Below are 12389 nucleotides of genomic sequence, written 5' to 3'. Positions count from 1 at the left end.
AGTACTGAGGGAGAACTGCACTGTTGGAGGGTCTGTACTGAGGGATCAGTGCACTGTTGGAGGGTCAGTACTAAGAGAGTGCTGCACTGTCGGAGGGTCAGTACTGAGAGAGTGCTGCACTGTCGGAGGGTCGGTACTGAGGGATCAGTGCACTGTTGGAGGGTGTACTGAGGGAGTGCTGCACTTTCGGAGGGTCAGTACTAAGAGAGTGCTGCACTGTCGGAGGGTCAGTACTGAGAGAGTGCTGCACTGTCGGAGGGTCGGTGCTGAGGGATCAGTGCACTGTCGGAGGGTCAGTACTAAGAGAGTGCTGCACTGTTGGAGGGTCGGTACTGAGGGAGTGCTGCACTGTCGGAGGGTCGGTACTGAGGGAGTGCTGCACTGTCGGAGGGTCGGTACTGAGGGAGTGCTGCACTGTCGGAGGGTCAGTACTGAGGGAGTGCTGCACTGTCAGAGGGTCAGTACTAAGGGAGTGCTGCACTGTCGGAAGGTCAGTACTGAGGGAGTGCTGCACTGTCAGAGGGTCAGTACTAAGGGAGTGCTGCACTGTCGGAAGGTCAGTACTGAGGGAGTGCTGCACTGTCAGAGGATCAGTACTAAGAGAGTGCTGCACTGTCGGAGGGTCAGTACTAAGAGAGTGCTGCACTGTCGGAGGGTCAGTACTGAGGGAGTGCTGCACTGTCAGAGGGTCAGTACTAAGAGAGTGCTGCACTGTCGGAGGGTCAGTACTGAGGGAGTGCTGCACTGTCAGAGGGTCAGTACTAAGAGAGTGCTGCACTGTCGGAGGGTCAGTACTGAGGGAGTGCTGCACTGTCAGAGGGTCAGTACTAAGGGAGTGCTGCACTGTCGGAAGGTCAGTACTGAGGGAGTGCTGCACTGTCAGAGGATCAGTACTAAGAGAGTGCTGCACTGTCGGAGGGTCAGTACTGAGAGAGTGCTGCACTGTCGGAGGGTCGGTACTGAGGGAGTGCTGCACTGTCGGAGGGTCAGTACTGAGGGAGTGCTGCACTGTCGGAGGGTCAGTACTGAGAGAGTGCTGCACTGTCGGAGGGTCGGTACTGAGGGAGTGCTGCACTGTCGGAGGGTCAGTACTGAGGGAGCGCTGCACTGTCGGAGGGTCAGTACTGAGGGAGCGCTGCACTGCCGGAGGGTCGGTACTGAGGTAGTGCTGCACTGTCTGAGGGTCAGTACTGAGGGATCAGTGCACTGTTGGAGGGTCAGTACTGAGGGAGCGCTGCACTGTCGGAGGGTCAGTACTAAGAGAGTGCTGCACTGTCGGAGGGTCGGTGCTGAGGGATCAGTGCACTGTCGGAGGGCCAGTACTAAGAGAGTGCTGCACTGTTGAGGGTCGGTACTGAGGGATCAGTGCACTGTTGGAGGGTCAGTACTGAGGGAGTGCTGCACTGTCGGAGGGTCGGTACTGAGGGAGTGCTGCACTGTCAGAGGGTCAGTACTAAGAGAGTGCTGCCCTGTCGGAGGGTCAGTACTGAGGGAGTGCTGCACTGTCAGAGGGTCAGTACTAAGAGAGTGCTGCACTGTCGGAGGGTCAGTACTGAGGGAGTGCTGCACTGTCAGAGGTTCAGTACTGAGAGAGTGCTGCACTGTCGGAGGGTCGGTACTGAGGGAGTGCTGCACTGTCGGAGGGTCAGTACTGAGGGAGCGCTGCACTGTTGGAGGGTCAGTACTGAGGGAGCGCTGCACTGTCGGAGGGTCGGTACTGAGGTAGTGCTGCACTGTCGGAGGGTCAGTACTGAGGGATCAGTGCACTTTTGGAGGGTCAGTACTGAGGGAGCGCTGCACTATCGGAGGGTCAGTACTGAGGGAGCGCTGCACTGTTGGAGGGTCAGTACTGAGGGAGCGCTGCACTATCGGAGGGTCGGTACTGAGGGAGTGCTGCACTGTCGGAGGGTCAGTACTGAGGGATCAGTGCACTGTTGGAGGGTCAGTACTGAGGGAGCGCTGCACTGTCGGAGGGTCAGTACTGAGGGATCACTTCACTGTTGGAGGGTCAGTACTGAGGGAGCGCTGCACTGTCGGAGGGTCAGTACTGAGGGATCACTTCACTGTTGGAGGGTCAGTACTGAGGGATCACTTCACTGTTGGAGGGTCAGTACTGAGGGAGCGCTGCACTGTCGGAGGGTCAGTACTGAGGGATCACTTCACTGTTGGAGGGTCAGTACTGAGGGAGCGCTGCACTGTTGGAGGGTCAGTACTGAGGGAGCGCTGCACTGTCGGAGGGTTGGTACTGAGGGATCACTTCACTGTCGGAGGGTCAGTACTGAGGGATCACTTCACTGTTGGAGGGTCAGTACTGAGGGATCAGTGCACTGTTGGAGGGTCAGTACTGAGGGATCAGTGCACTGTTGGAGGGTCAGTACTGAGGGAGCGCTGCACTGTCGGAGGGTTGGTACTGAGGGATCACTTCACTGTCGGAGGGTCAGTACTGAGGGATCACTTCACTGTTGGAGGGTCAGTACTGAGGGAGCGCTGCACTGTCGGAGGGTCGGTACTGAGGGATCACTTCACTGTTGGAGGGTCAGTACTGAGGGAGCTTCCTACACTGCAACAGTGATTGCATTTCATTCATGTTCTTCAGTAACTGGGAACTGTTTTGTGATATTCAGTGTTGATGAAAGGTTTGGAATAGTGAAGGAAAGCTGCAATAAACTGCAATCTGAAATCCTTCTCTACTCAATCCCCAGGTCGCCATCAAGGTCATCCCGATCTCTCAGACATTTCAGCAGTCTCGACGTTGCCTTTCCCGGGAGATCAATGCTCTGCAGACAACCTACAAACATCCCAATGTGGTAGGATGTATGAGCTTTATCTTGGAGCAGATTAATGTCCTCTGTCCCCCTACTCCTGCCCTTCCCCTGATGGCTCAGACCACCCAGTCTGGTTCGACATCGCCAGAGATAGTGACATGCTTCAGACCCTCCTGAATCCTGAGCAGGAGGAGGTGATCCAGGCTGCACTGTGTCCTTGGGTTAATGATCCTGAGGGATGGGGAAGGAGATATACCAATGCAAGAATAAAAACAGAAAGTGCAGGAAATACTCAGCAGGTCTGGCAGCATCTGTGGAGAGAGAAACCGAGTTAATGTTTAAGGTCAGTGACATTTCTGATGCTAGTTCTGATGAAAGGTCACTGACCTGAAACGTTAACTCTGCTTCTCTCTCCACAGATGCTGCCAGACCCGCTGAGTATTTCCTGCACTTTCTGTTTTTATTTCAGATTTCCAGCATCCGCAGTATCAATGCAAGTCTCGTCCTTGGCCTCTGTGGCCAGAGCATCCCCCTCTCCCCACCCACCTCCCCTCCCCCTCCCACTGGGACAGTCAATAATTCACCTGCCAGCCAACTCCGAATCTACAGACATGGGAATGTCCCAAGCTGCTGCCTCTGGCTTGTACGAGTCAGACCATCACTGTTAGGATCCAGACAGAACTTGGGGGGGGGGTGGGGGGGAGGGGGGGAGTGGGAAATGATCAACATTTCCCCTCATGCAGTAACAACTCCAGCACCCCATTGGAAAGGGCTCACAGGCCACTGGGCGTAGGGTGTGCGATGCCCCCATGGTCAAACAGTCCACCTGCAGTGAGTCGTTGGCTCCTGTGTGACTGTACGCCAGAGGGAATCAGCATCTTCAGCAAGCTGGGTGGGAGGTCAGGATCTTTTAGACGGATATAAAGAGATTTACTTTCCCTCCCTCTCTACCTATCTCCCTCTCTACCTACCTCCCTCTCTCCCCCTCTCTCCTCCCTCTCTCCCCTCCCTTCCTCTCTCCCTCCATCCTTCTCTCTATCCCCTCCCTCCCCCTCTCTCTCTCTCTCTCCCTCTCTCCCCTCCCTAACTCTCTCCCTCCCTCCCTCTCTCTCTCTCTCCTCTCCCTCCCTCCTCTCCCTCCCTCTCTCTCCCCTCTCTCCCTCCCTCTCTTCCTCCTCTCCCTCCCTCTCCCTCTCTCTCTCATCTCCCTCCCTCTATCTCTATCCCCACCCTCTCTCTCTCCCCTCTCTCCGCCCTCTCCCTCCCTCTCTTCCTCCTCTCCCTTCCTCCTCTCCTTCCCTCTCTCCCTCTCTTTCTCTTCCCTTCCTCTCTCTCTCCCTCTCTCCCCTCGACAGATCCAGCTGTATGAAACATTCCACTCTTCATCCCGCCTGTACCTGATACTGGAGCTGGCATCTAAAGGTGATCTGCTGGAACACATTAACCGAACCTCCAATAAGAAGATGGCGCTGGGGCTACAGGAGGCCGAGGCCAAGCAGCTTTTCCACCAGCTGGTGGGAGCCGTCTCCCACTGTCACACCAAACACATTGTGCACAGGTAAAGGGGGATCAGCGGGACTCCCTCCCCACAGCAGCTCCCCACTATATCCCTGACCCCTCCATGACCCCCTCCTCAAACCCTCCATCGTCCCAACCCCACTGTGCTCTCCTAAATCCACCCTGCACTCCCCCTATCCCAACCTCAACTTCTCCCCACGCCAGCAAAGTGTTGGAAGGTGTCATCGACAGTGCTATCAAGCAGCACTTGCTTAGCAATAACCTGCTTAGTGACGTTCAGTTTGGGTTCCACCAGGGCCACTCAGCTCCTGACCTCATTACAAACATGGACAAAGAGCTGAACTCAAGAGGTGAGATGAGAGTGACTGCCCTTGACATCAAGGCAGCATTTGACCGAGCCCTAGCAAATCTGGAGTCAATGGGAATCAGGGGGAAAACTCTCCACTGGTTGGAGTCATACATAGCGCAAAGGAAGATGGTTGTGTTTGTTGGAGGTCAATCATCTGAGCTCCAGGACATCACTGCACCTAGTGTCCTAGGCCCAACCATCTTTAGCTGCTTCATCGATGATCTTCCTTCAATCATAAGGTCAGAAGTGGGGATATTCGCTGATGATTGCACAATGTTCAGCACCATTCGTGACTCCTCAGATACTGAAGCAGTCCGTGTAGAAATGCAGCAAGACCTGGACAATATCCAGGCTTGGGCTGAAAAGTGGCAAGTAACATTCGCACCACACAAGTGCCAGGCATGACCATCTGCAACAAGAGAGAATCTAACCATCTCCCCTTGACATTCAACGGCATTACCATCGCTGAATCCCCCACTATCAACATCCTAGGGGCTACCATTGACCAGAAACTGAACTGGAGTAGCCATATAAATACTGTGGCTACAAGAGCAGGTCAGAAGCTGGGAATTCTGCAGTGAGAACTCACCTCCTGTCTCCCCAAAGCCTGTCCACAATCTACAAGGCACAAGTCAGGAGTGTGATGGAATACTCTCCACTTGTCTGGATGGGTGCAGCTCCAATAACACTCAAGAAGCTCCATCCAGGACAAAGCAGCCCGCTTGATTGGCACCCCATCTACAAACATTCACTCCCTCCACCACTGATGCACAGTGGCAGCAGTGTGTACCATCTACAGGATGCACTGCAGCAATGCACCAAGGCTCCTTAGACAGCACCTTCCAAACCCGCAATCTCTACCAACTGGAAGGACAAGGGCAGCAAATACATGGGAACACCACCACCTGCAAGTTCCCCTCCAAGTCACACAAAGTTCCGAAGAAGGGTCACTGATCCGAAACGTTAACTCTGCTTCTCTTTCCACAGATGCTGCCAGACCTGCTGAGTGGTTCCAGCATTTCTTGTTTTTATTTCTGACTTGGAACTATATCGCCGCTCATTCACTGTCGCTGGGACAAAATCCTGGAACTCCCTTCCGAACAGCACTGTGGATTAAAGCCTGGCTCGGGTATAAAATTAAAACCCGACCTGGGCCTGACCCGACAACAACCAACCCGGGCCCGAGTCCTTTAATTTTTTTAAATGCCCGATCTGACCCGAAAATAACAAACATATTTTTGAAACAGAGAAAGATCATAGACTAAAACAAAAACAATATGGAAGAAAGCTCAACCCGAGCCGAGCCGGATGCTGGATGCTAAATACAGACCCAATCCGACCCGAACCCGACACATGTAGACAGGTTTGGTCGGGTTCAGGTCGGGTGGCCAGGCTTTACTATGGGTGTACTGACCTCACATGGACTGCAGCGGTTCAAGATGGCAGCTCACCACCACCTTCTCGAGGGCAATTAGGGATGGGCAATAAATGCTGGCCTGGCCCTATCCCATCAAATGAATATAAAAACTATGCCCCCAATCCCTCCACCCACACCCTACCCACTCTCCCCCCACTCTCTCACCTGCCCTCCCCCAGCCTCACCCCACTCTCACTCTGAGAGAGTATCGACAGGATGACAAGGTATAATCGTCGCCACTTTCCCTCGGAATGTTAAAACCCAGCCTCTGGTCCCAGCCAGACTACCATCGGTTCTGGACAGGCCGGTATCACAAGCTGCCAGAGACCAACCAAGCATAACTCTCCCTCCCCTCTCCCACATTCCCTCTCACTTGTGCCAGGCTCATCACTTTACTCTGTATCTAACCCCGTGTTGTACCTGTCCTGGGTGTGTTTGATGGGGACAGTGTAGAGGGAGCTTTACTCTGTATCTAACCCCGTTTTTTTTTTTTTTTTTTTTTTTTTTTTTTTTTTTTGATGGGGACAGTGTAGAGGGAGCTTTACTCTGTATCTAACCCCTGTACTGTACCTGTCCTGGGAGTGTTTGATGGGGACAGTGTAAAGGGAGCTTTACTCTGTAGCTAACCCCCGTTTTTTTTTTTTTTTTTTTTTTTTTTTTTTTTTTACAAGGTGACCTTTATACCCCAGGCCCCTTTTATATTTTTCACATCGAGGGGGCCTTTATCCCTCAGGCCCCCTTTATGTACATATTTACAGTTTTAAAATAACTTTATTAAAAACAGAAATAAACAAAAAAACTCAAATTAAAATGCCATTCTCGGCGTCGACAATGCACTCCAGTCCCTGCGGTGCCCACCGGTCGCGGAAGGCCTCAAGCGTACCGGCGGACACCGCATGCTCCTTTTCCAGGGACACCCGGGCGCGAACGTAACCGCGGAAGAGGGGCAGGCAATCGGGGAGGACGGACCCCCCGACGGCCCGCAACCTGGACCTGTGAATTGCCACCTTGGCCAGGCCCAGGAGCAGACCGACGAGGAGATCCTCCTCCCGGCCCGAGCCCCTCCGCACCGGGTGCCCAAAGATCAGGAGCGTGGGACTGAAGTGCAGCCAGAATTTGAGGAGCAGCCCCTTCAGATACTCAAATAGGGGCTGCAACCTCGCACACTCCGTATAAATGTGGAACACGGACTCGTCCAGGCCGCAGAAAGTACAGGTGGCCTGGGAGTCCGTGAACCTACTTAAAAGCCTATTGCACGGGACTGCTCTGTGCAGCACCCTCCACCCCAGGTCCCCGATGTAAAGGGGGAAGACTCCCGCGTAGAGAGACCTCCATCGGGGTTTCCCCTCGCCGCCAGATGGCAACGCGGACCGCCAGGGCGTGTCCGGCCGGCTGACGAGGGCGAGGAAGTGGAGAGTGTGCAGGAACAGCCCGTACAGGAAACCCCTCCGCGCCGATTGGAATGGCACGGAGGGCATTTCCGAGAGGCGGCTCGGGTTGTGCGGGACCGGCTCCCGAGGAGGGTTTCGGGGCCTGGGTCCGATGAGCAGTTCCGGCCGAGCGGGGGTCAACTCGGCTGGGATCGCTCCGCACTCCCGAGCCCCCTCGCCACCCGCAGTGAGGGGCGCCCCGGGGGTTTCGGCTACTCCTCCGCCCGCCGGACCGTCCCCGGAGTCGGCCGCCCGGACAGCCGAGGCGCTCTCCTCCGCCGGCGGGGGAGCGCCCTGACTGGAGGCGACCATGTTCCAGACTCGGAAAAGATCCCGGTAAAAGACAGGCAACTCCCTCAGAGAGGCGCGGCTAACGGACTCCACCGGGAGCTGCGTGTCGTCTTGAAGGCAGTGACACTGGCGGAAAAAATACGTCGCCAGCGCACACCATCTGGGTGGACGCTCGACGTACAGGTATCTCTGCAGGGTCCGAAGGCGGAGAGTCGCAGCCTGGGTGCGGACGCACACCAGCGACTGACCGCCCTCCTCGATCGGGAGACTCAGGACCGCGGCAGAGACCCAGTGTTTCCTCTTGCCCCAGAAGAAATCGACGAGTTTCTTCTGGATCTTGGTGGCAAATACAGGGGGCGGGGCCAAAGTGACCAACCGGTACCACAGCATGGAGGCCACCAGTTGGTTTATGACCAACGCTCGGCCCCTGTAGGAAAGCACTCGGAGCAGTCCTGTCCAGCGCCCCAGCCGAGCGGTGACTTTCGCCTCCAACTCCTGCCAGTTTGCCGGCCAGGCTTCCTCAGCGGGGCTAAGGTGGACTCCCAGATAGAGGAGGTGCGTGGTGCTCCACGCAAAAGGTGTCATCTCCTCCGGCAGGGAGTCCACCCGCCACTGACCAACCAGGAGTCCGGAACATTTCTCCCAATTGATCCTCGCGGAGGACGCGGCAGAAAAGGTCTGCTGGCAGTCGCGCATCCTCCGCAAGTCAACGGGATCTGTGATTGCGAGGAGCACGTCGTCGGCGTAAGCCGAGAGGACGACCCGCATGGCCGGCTCGCGCAGAGCCAATCCCGTCAACCTCCTGCGAAGCAGGCACAGGAAGGGCTCCACGCAGATGGTATACAATTGGCCGGACATGGGGCACCCCTGACGCACTCCTCTCCCAAATCGAAGGGGCGCCGTCAAGGACCCGTTAACTTTGACTAGACACTCTGCGGCGGCGTATAAAAGTCGGACCCGGGCCACGAAATGCGGCCCGAGTCCGAAAGCGCGCAGAGTCCCGAAAAGGTAATCGTGATCCACCCTGTCGAACGCCTTCTCCTGATCGAGGGAGAGAAAGGCGACCGACTGACCAGTCCTCTGGGAAAGATGGATCAGGTCCCGGACCAGGTGGATGTTGTCCTGGATGGACCGGCCCGGGACCGTGTAGGACTGGTCGGGGTGGATCATGTGGGCCAGCACGGAGCCCAGGCGGGTAGACATAGCCCGGGCAAAGATCTTATAATCCGTGCTGAGGAGGGAGACCGGACGCCAGTTTTTAAGCAGGCGGAGATCGCCCCTCTTCGGCAGCAGGACGATGACCGCCCTGCGCCACGAGAGGGGCATCTCCCCGGTCGCCAGGCTTTCCCCCAGGACCCGCGCGTAATCGTCCCCCAGGACGTCCCAGAACGCCCTGAGGAACTCCACGGTCAACCCATCCAGCCCTGGGGATTTGCCCCTCGAGAGCTGGTGGAGGGCGCCAGTCAGCTCCGCCAACGTGAGCGGAGCCTCCAATCCTTCGGCGCCCTCCGGGCTGACCTGCGGCAGGTCCTCCCACAAAACTCTGCGCGCATCCTCGCTGGACGGATCCGGAGAGAACAACGCACTGTAATACGTCCGGACCAGGAGGCCCATTCCCTCCGGATCCGTGATGGAGGATCCGTCGTCGGCCAGCAGCTCAACGAGCTGCTTACGGACCCCCCGCCATTTTTCCAGCGAGTAGAAGAAGGGTGAGGCGCGGTCCAAATCTTCCAGGATCTGGATCCGCGACCTCACGTACGCGCCTCGGGACCCTATGAGCTGCAGGTTCCTCAGCGCGCCCTTCTTCTCTTTGTACGCCTGCCACAGGGCCGGGTCCGCGACGGCATGACCGAGGCGGGATTCCAAGTCGAGCACCTCCCTCTCAAGGCGCCCGACCTCGGCTTCCCGCCTCTTGGTCGACCCCTTCGCATACTCCTGACAGAAGACGCGGATGTGAGTCTTGCCCACATCCCACCATAGCCTCAAGGAGGGGAAGCCCCCCTGCTTCCTTCTCCAGTCGGCCCAGAATCGACAGAACGAGTCCCGAAATCGCACGTCCTCCAGCAGCCGGTTGTTAAAGTGCCAGTAGGCAGACCCCGCCCGCGTGCGGAGCGGAGTGAACTCCGCCCACACCAGGCGGTGGTCCGAGCACGGCACCAGCCGCATGGAGGCCGCCGAGACGCGGGAGACCTGTGAAAAGTAGAGACGGTCGATTCGCGACCCTCCTCCTCCAGACCTCCATGTGAAGGCGCTGGAGTCGGGATGGAGATTCCGCCAGACGTCCACCAAGTTAAGGGAGCTGATCAGTCCCCTCAACTTCTCCACCGACGCTTGGCCGTGCTGGGGACCGGAGCGATCCCCCACCTCGAGGGTGCAGTTAAAATCCCCCCCGAGGACGATGCACTCGCCGCTATCGATGGAGCTCAAGAGAGCAGACACTTCTTCAAAGAAGCGCGCTTGCAACGCGCCGGGCCTGGGCGCGTACACGTTCACAAAGTGGAGCGGCATGCTACCCAGGCAAACGGCGAGGTGGCGCAAGCGGCCCGGCACTAGCTCCTTGACCCCCAAGATCTCCGGCTGAAAAGTCGGGGCCAACAAGATAGCCACCCCACTAGAAATAGGGGTGACATGACTCATGTAGACCCCACCCTGCCACTCCAGGAGCCAGGTGGCTTCGTCTCCCGGAACGGTGTGGGTTTCCTGCAGAAAGCTCACCGCGTATCTCCCTTCCCTAAGGACTGAGAGATTGTGAAATCTGCGGTGAGACCCCCTGCTGCCGTTGATGTTGAGGCTGGCTAAGGTTATCTTCATGTCAAAGGTACTTAAAACCCGTCACCAACACCTCACTGTGAGGAGGGAGTGGAAGTGCACCTGGCCCTCCACTCCCCCAGCAACCCATTGAGGAACACATTAAAACGGCGCCTCTCAAACAGTTTCACGCCCGCGCGCTTGCCCGCTTTCTTAAGGGCGGCACGGACGGACTGGATGATCAGCGCCAGATTCGACCAACGGCTGAGGGCCAGCTGAACTTTATTGCGGCAACCCCTGCAGACCGCGAGGAAGTCCCGGAGTTCCGCCGTGGGGATGAGGAGAGATTCGGTGGGAGGCACAAGGGACTCCACCACCTCACTGGCGATGGAATCAAGGTCATCCTCCGTGCCCCACACCGAATCCCCATCCTCCTCCGGGTCATCACCGCCAGGGGCCGACACATCCACCACACACTGTGGGGCGGACGTCCCGGCCGCGCCAGATGGTCCTGCCTCCGTCATGATCCCACCCCGAGGATCGATGGTGGAGGAGTCCTCTCTGGGTTCTACTGTGAAACTGGAGCCTGTGGGCGCCAGCAGTTCAGGACCCCCCTCCACCCCCGTCCCCAGGCAAATGAGTGGTCCAGGGGAGACATAAGATCCCGACTCCGGAAATCCAGCCGGAGCCGAGACCGGAGGCAGAGAGAGGAGGCCATCTCCCGCTCCGACAGCACCCACAGGCCCAGCAGATGGGGCAGCATTCTCGGTTATAACCGGGTCGGGTGTCTCCTGGTTGGTGGAGGGCTCCAGCTGGGAGGGCCGACCCTCTGGGGCCTCGCCCTCCCTCCCTCTCAGGGCACCCGACCCATTGGCACTGGCAGAATGGGCGGCGTCCCCAGGCTCCCCCACCACAAGCAGGGCTCCACTGGCTTCCCCCGGAGGGGCCACATGTACAGGTGTCTCCCCCTCCACTCCATCCTGAGGAATAGGGAGCTCCTGCCCGGACTTTGTAGCCTTGGTGGTGGCGGTAGGGGAAACCTGGGGACCCGAAACAGGAGACAGCTCCCCTCCAACAGATGGGCCCTGCGCCTCAGGGCCCCTCGTTACCTCTGTGGAGGGGTGCCTTCTCCTCTTTTTCCCACTAGGGCGCAGAGGCTCAGAGACCTCCATGTCATCAGAGGCCTCCGCCTCCGCACCCTCCTTTTTTTTAGTCACCCTGGGCCTGAGCCCAGCCCTGGGACAGGTGGATTCCGTGAGAACGGGCTTTGGGCTGAGCTCAGGCTCGGGTTGTGTCAATGTGTCCAGGGGACGCACCTCTTGATGTTTCTTTTTCCTCCGCGTCTTCCTTTCACTTGGACGGGCACTCCACTCCCCGCCGGAGGCTGTGAAAACCACAGCCTCCAGAAGCGACTGAGCGGTGTCTGTTGGATGTGTGGGGGGAGTGGGAGGAGGTGCTGTGGAACCACCCTGGGCCGCCGAGGTGGAGCTGGCGGCCGGGAGGTTGGGGCAGTTCTTACGAACATGCCCCACCCCCTTGCAGACGTGGCACCGCGCCCCGTCCGAGGTCCAAAAGACACGGTAGGCCGTCCCCTGGAACTCCACATTAAATTGGCCTTCCGAGTACTCCTCCCGCGCCAGCTGCATAAATAACTGGCGTCGGAAGGAGTAGACATGTTGGAGGCTGTGTTCCCGAAGACCAAGCCGGACTGGGGTTGTGGTGCAGGTGGGGAAGGAGGAGCTCACTGGGAATAAAGGGCGGGACGTTTGATAACATTATCCGCTGCGCAGTGGCCCCTAGAGGGTCCACCGGCAGGAAAGTCCCACCCACAGTGAGCCCTTTATTCAGGGCCAGGGACACGGCCCGCTCGG

At 57.6% G+C, this 12389-nt stretch overlaps 1 protein-coding gene across 1 annotated transcript in view; it reads left to right on the top strand.

The window, feature by feature from the left end:
• LOC137381104 (testis-specific serine/threonine-protein kinase 5-like) overlaps positions 1-12389 on the top strand; it is a 28803-nt gene that overhangs the window by 7849 nt on the left and 8565 nt on the right. Inside the window, exons 2-3 of the mRNA XM_068053495.1 lie at positions 2703-2807; positions 4121-4323. Of these exons, the coding sequence (XP_067909596.1) occupies positions 2703-2807; positions 4121-4323 (308 nt within the window). The remainder of the gene's footprint in view (positions 1-2702; positions 2808-4120; positions 4324-12389) is intronic.

Source organism: Heterodontus francisci, chromosome 2 (assembly GCF_036365525.1).
Source record: "Heterodontus francisci isolate sHetFra1 chromosome 2, sHetFra1.hap1, whole genome shotgun sequence".
Taxonomy (NCBI): domain Eukaryota; kingdom Metazoa; phylum Chordata; class Chondrichthyes; order Heterodontiformes; family Heterodontidae; genus Heterodontus; species Heterodontus francisci.
Note: the sequence above shows the minus strand (reverse complement) of the source record. Positions and strands in the feature narration are given on the sequence as shown.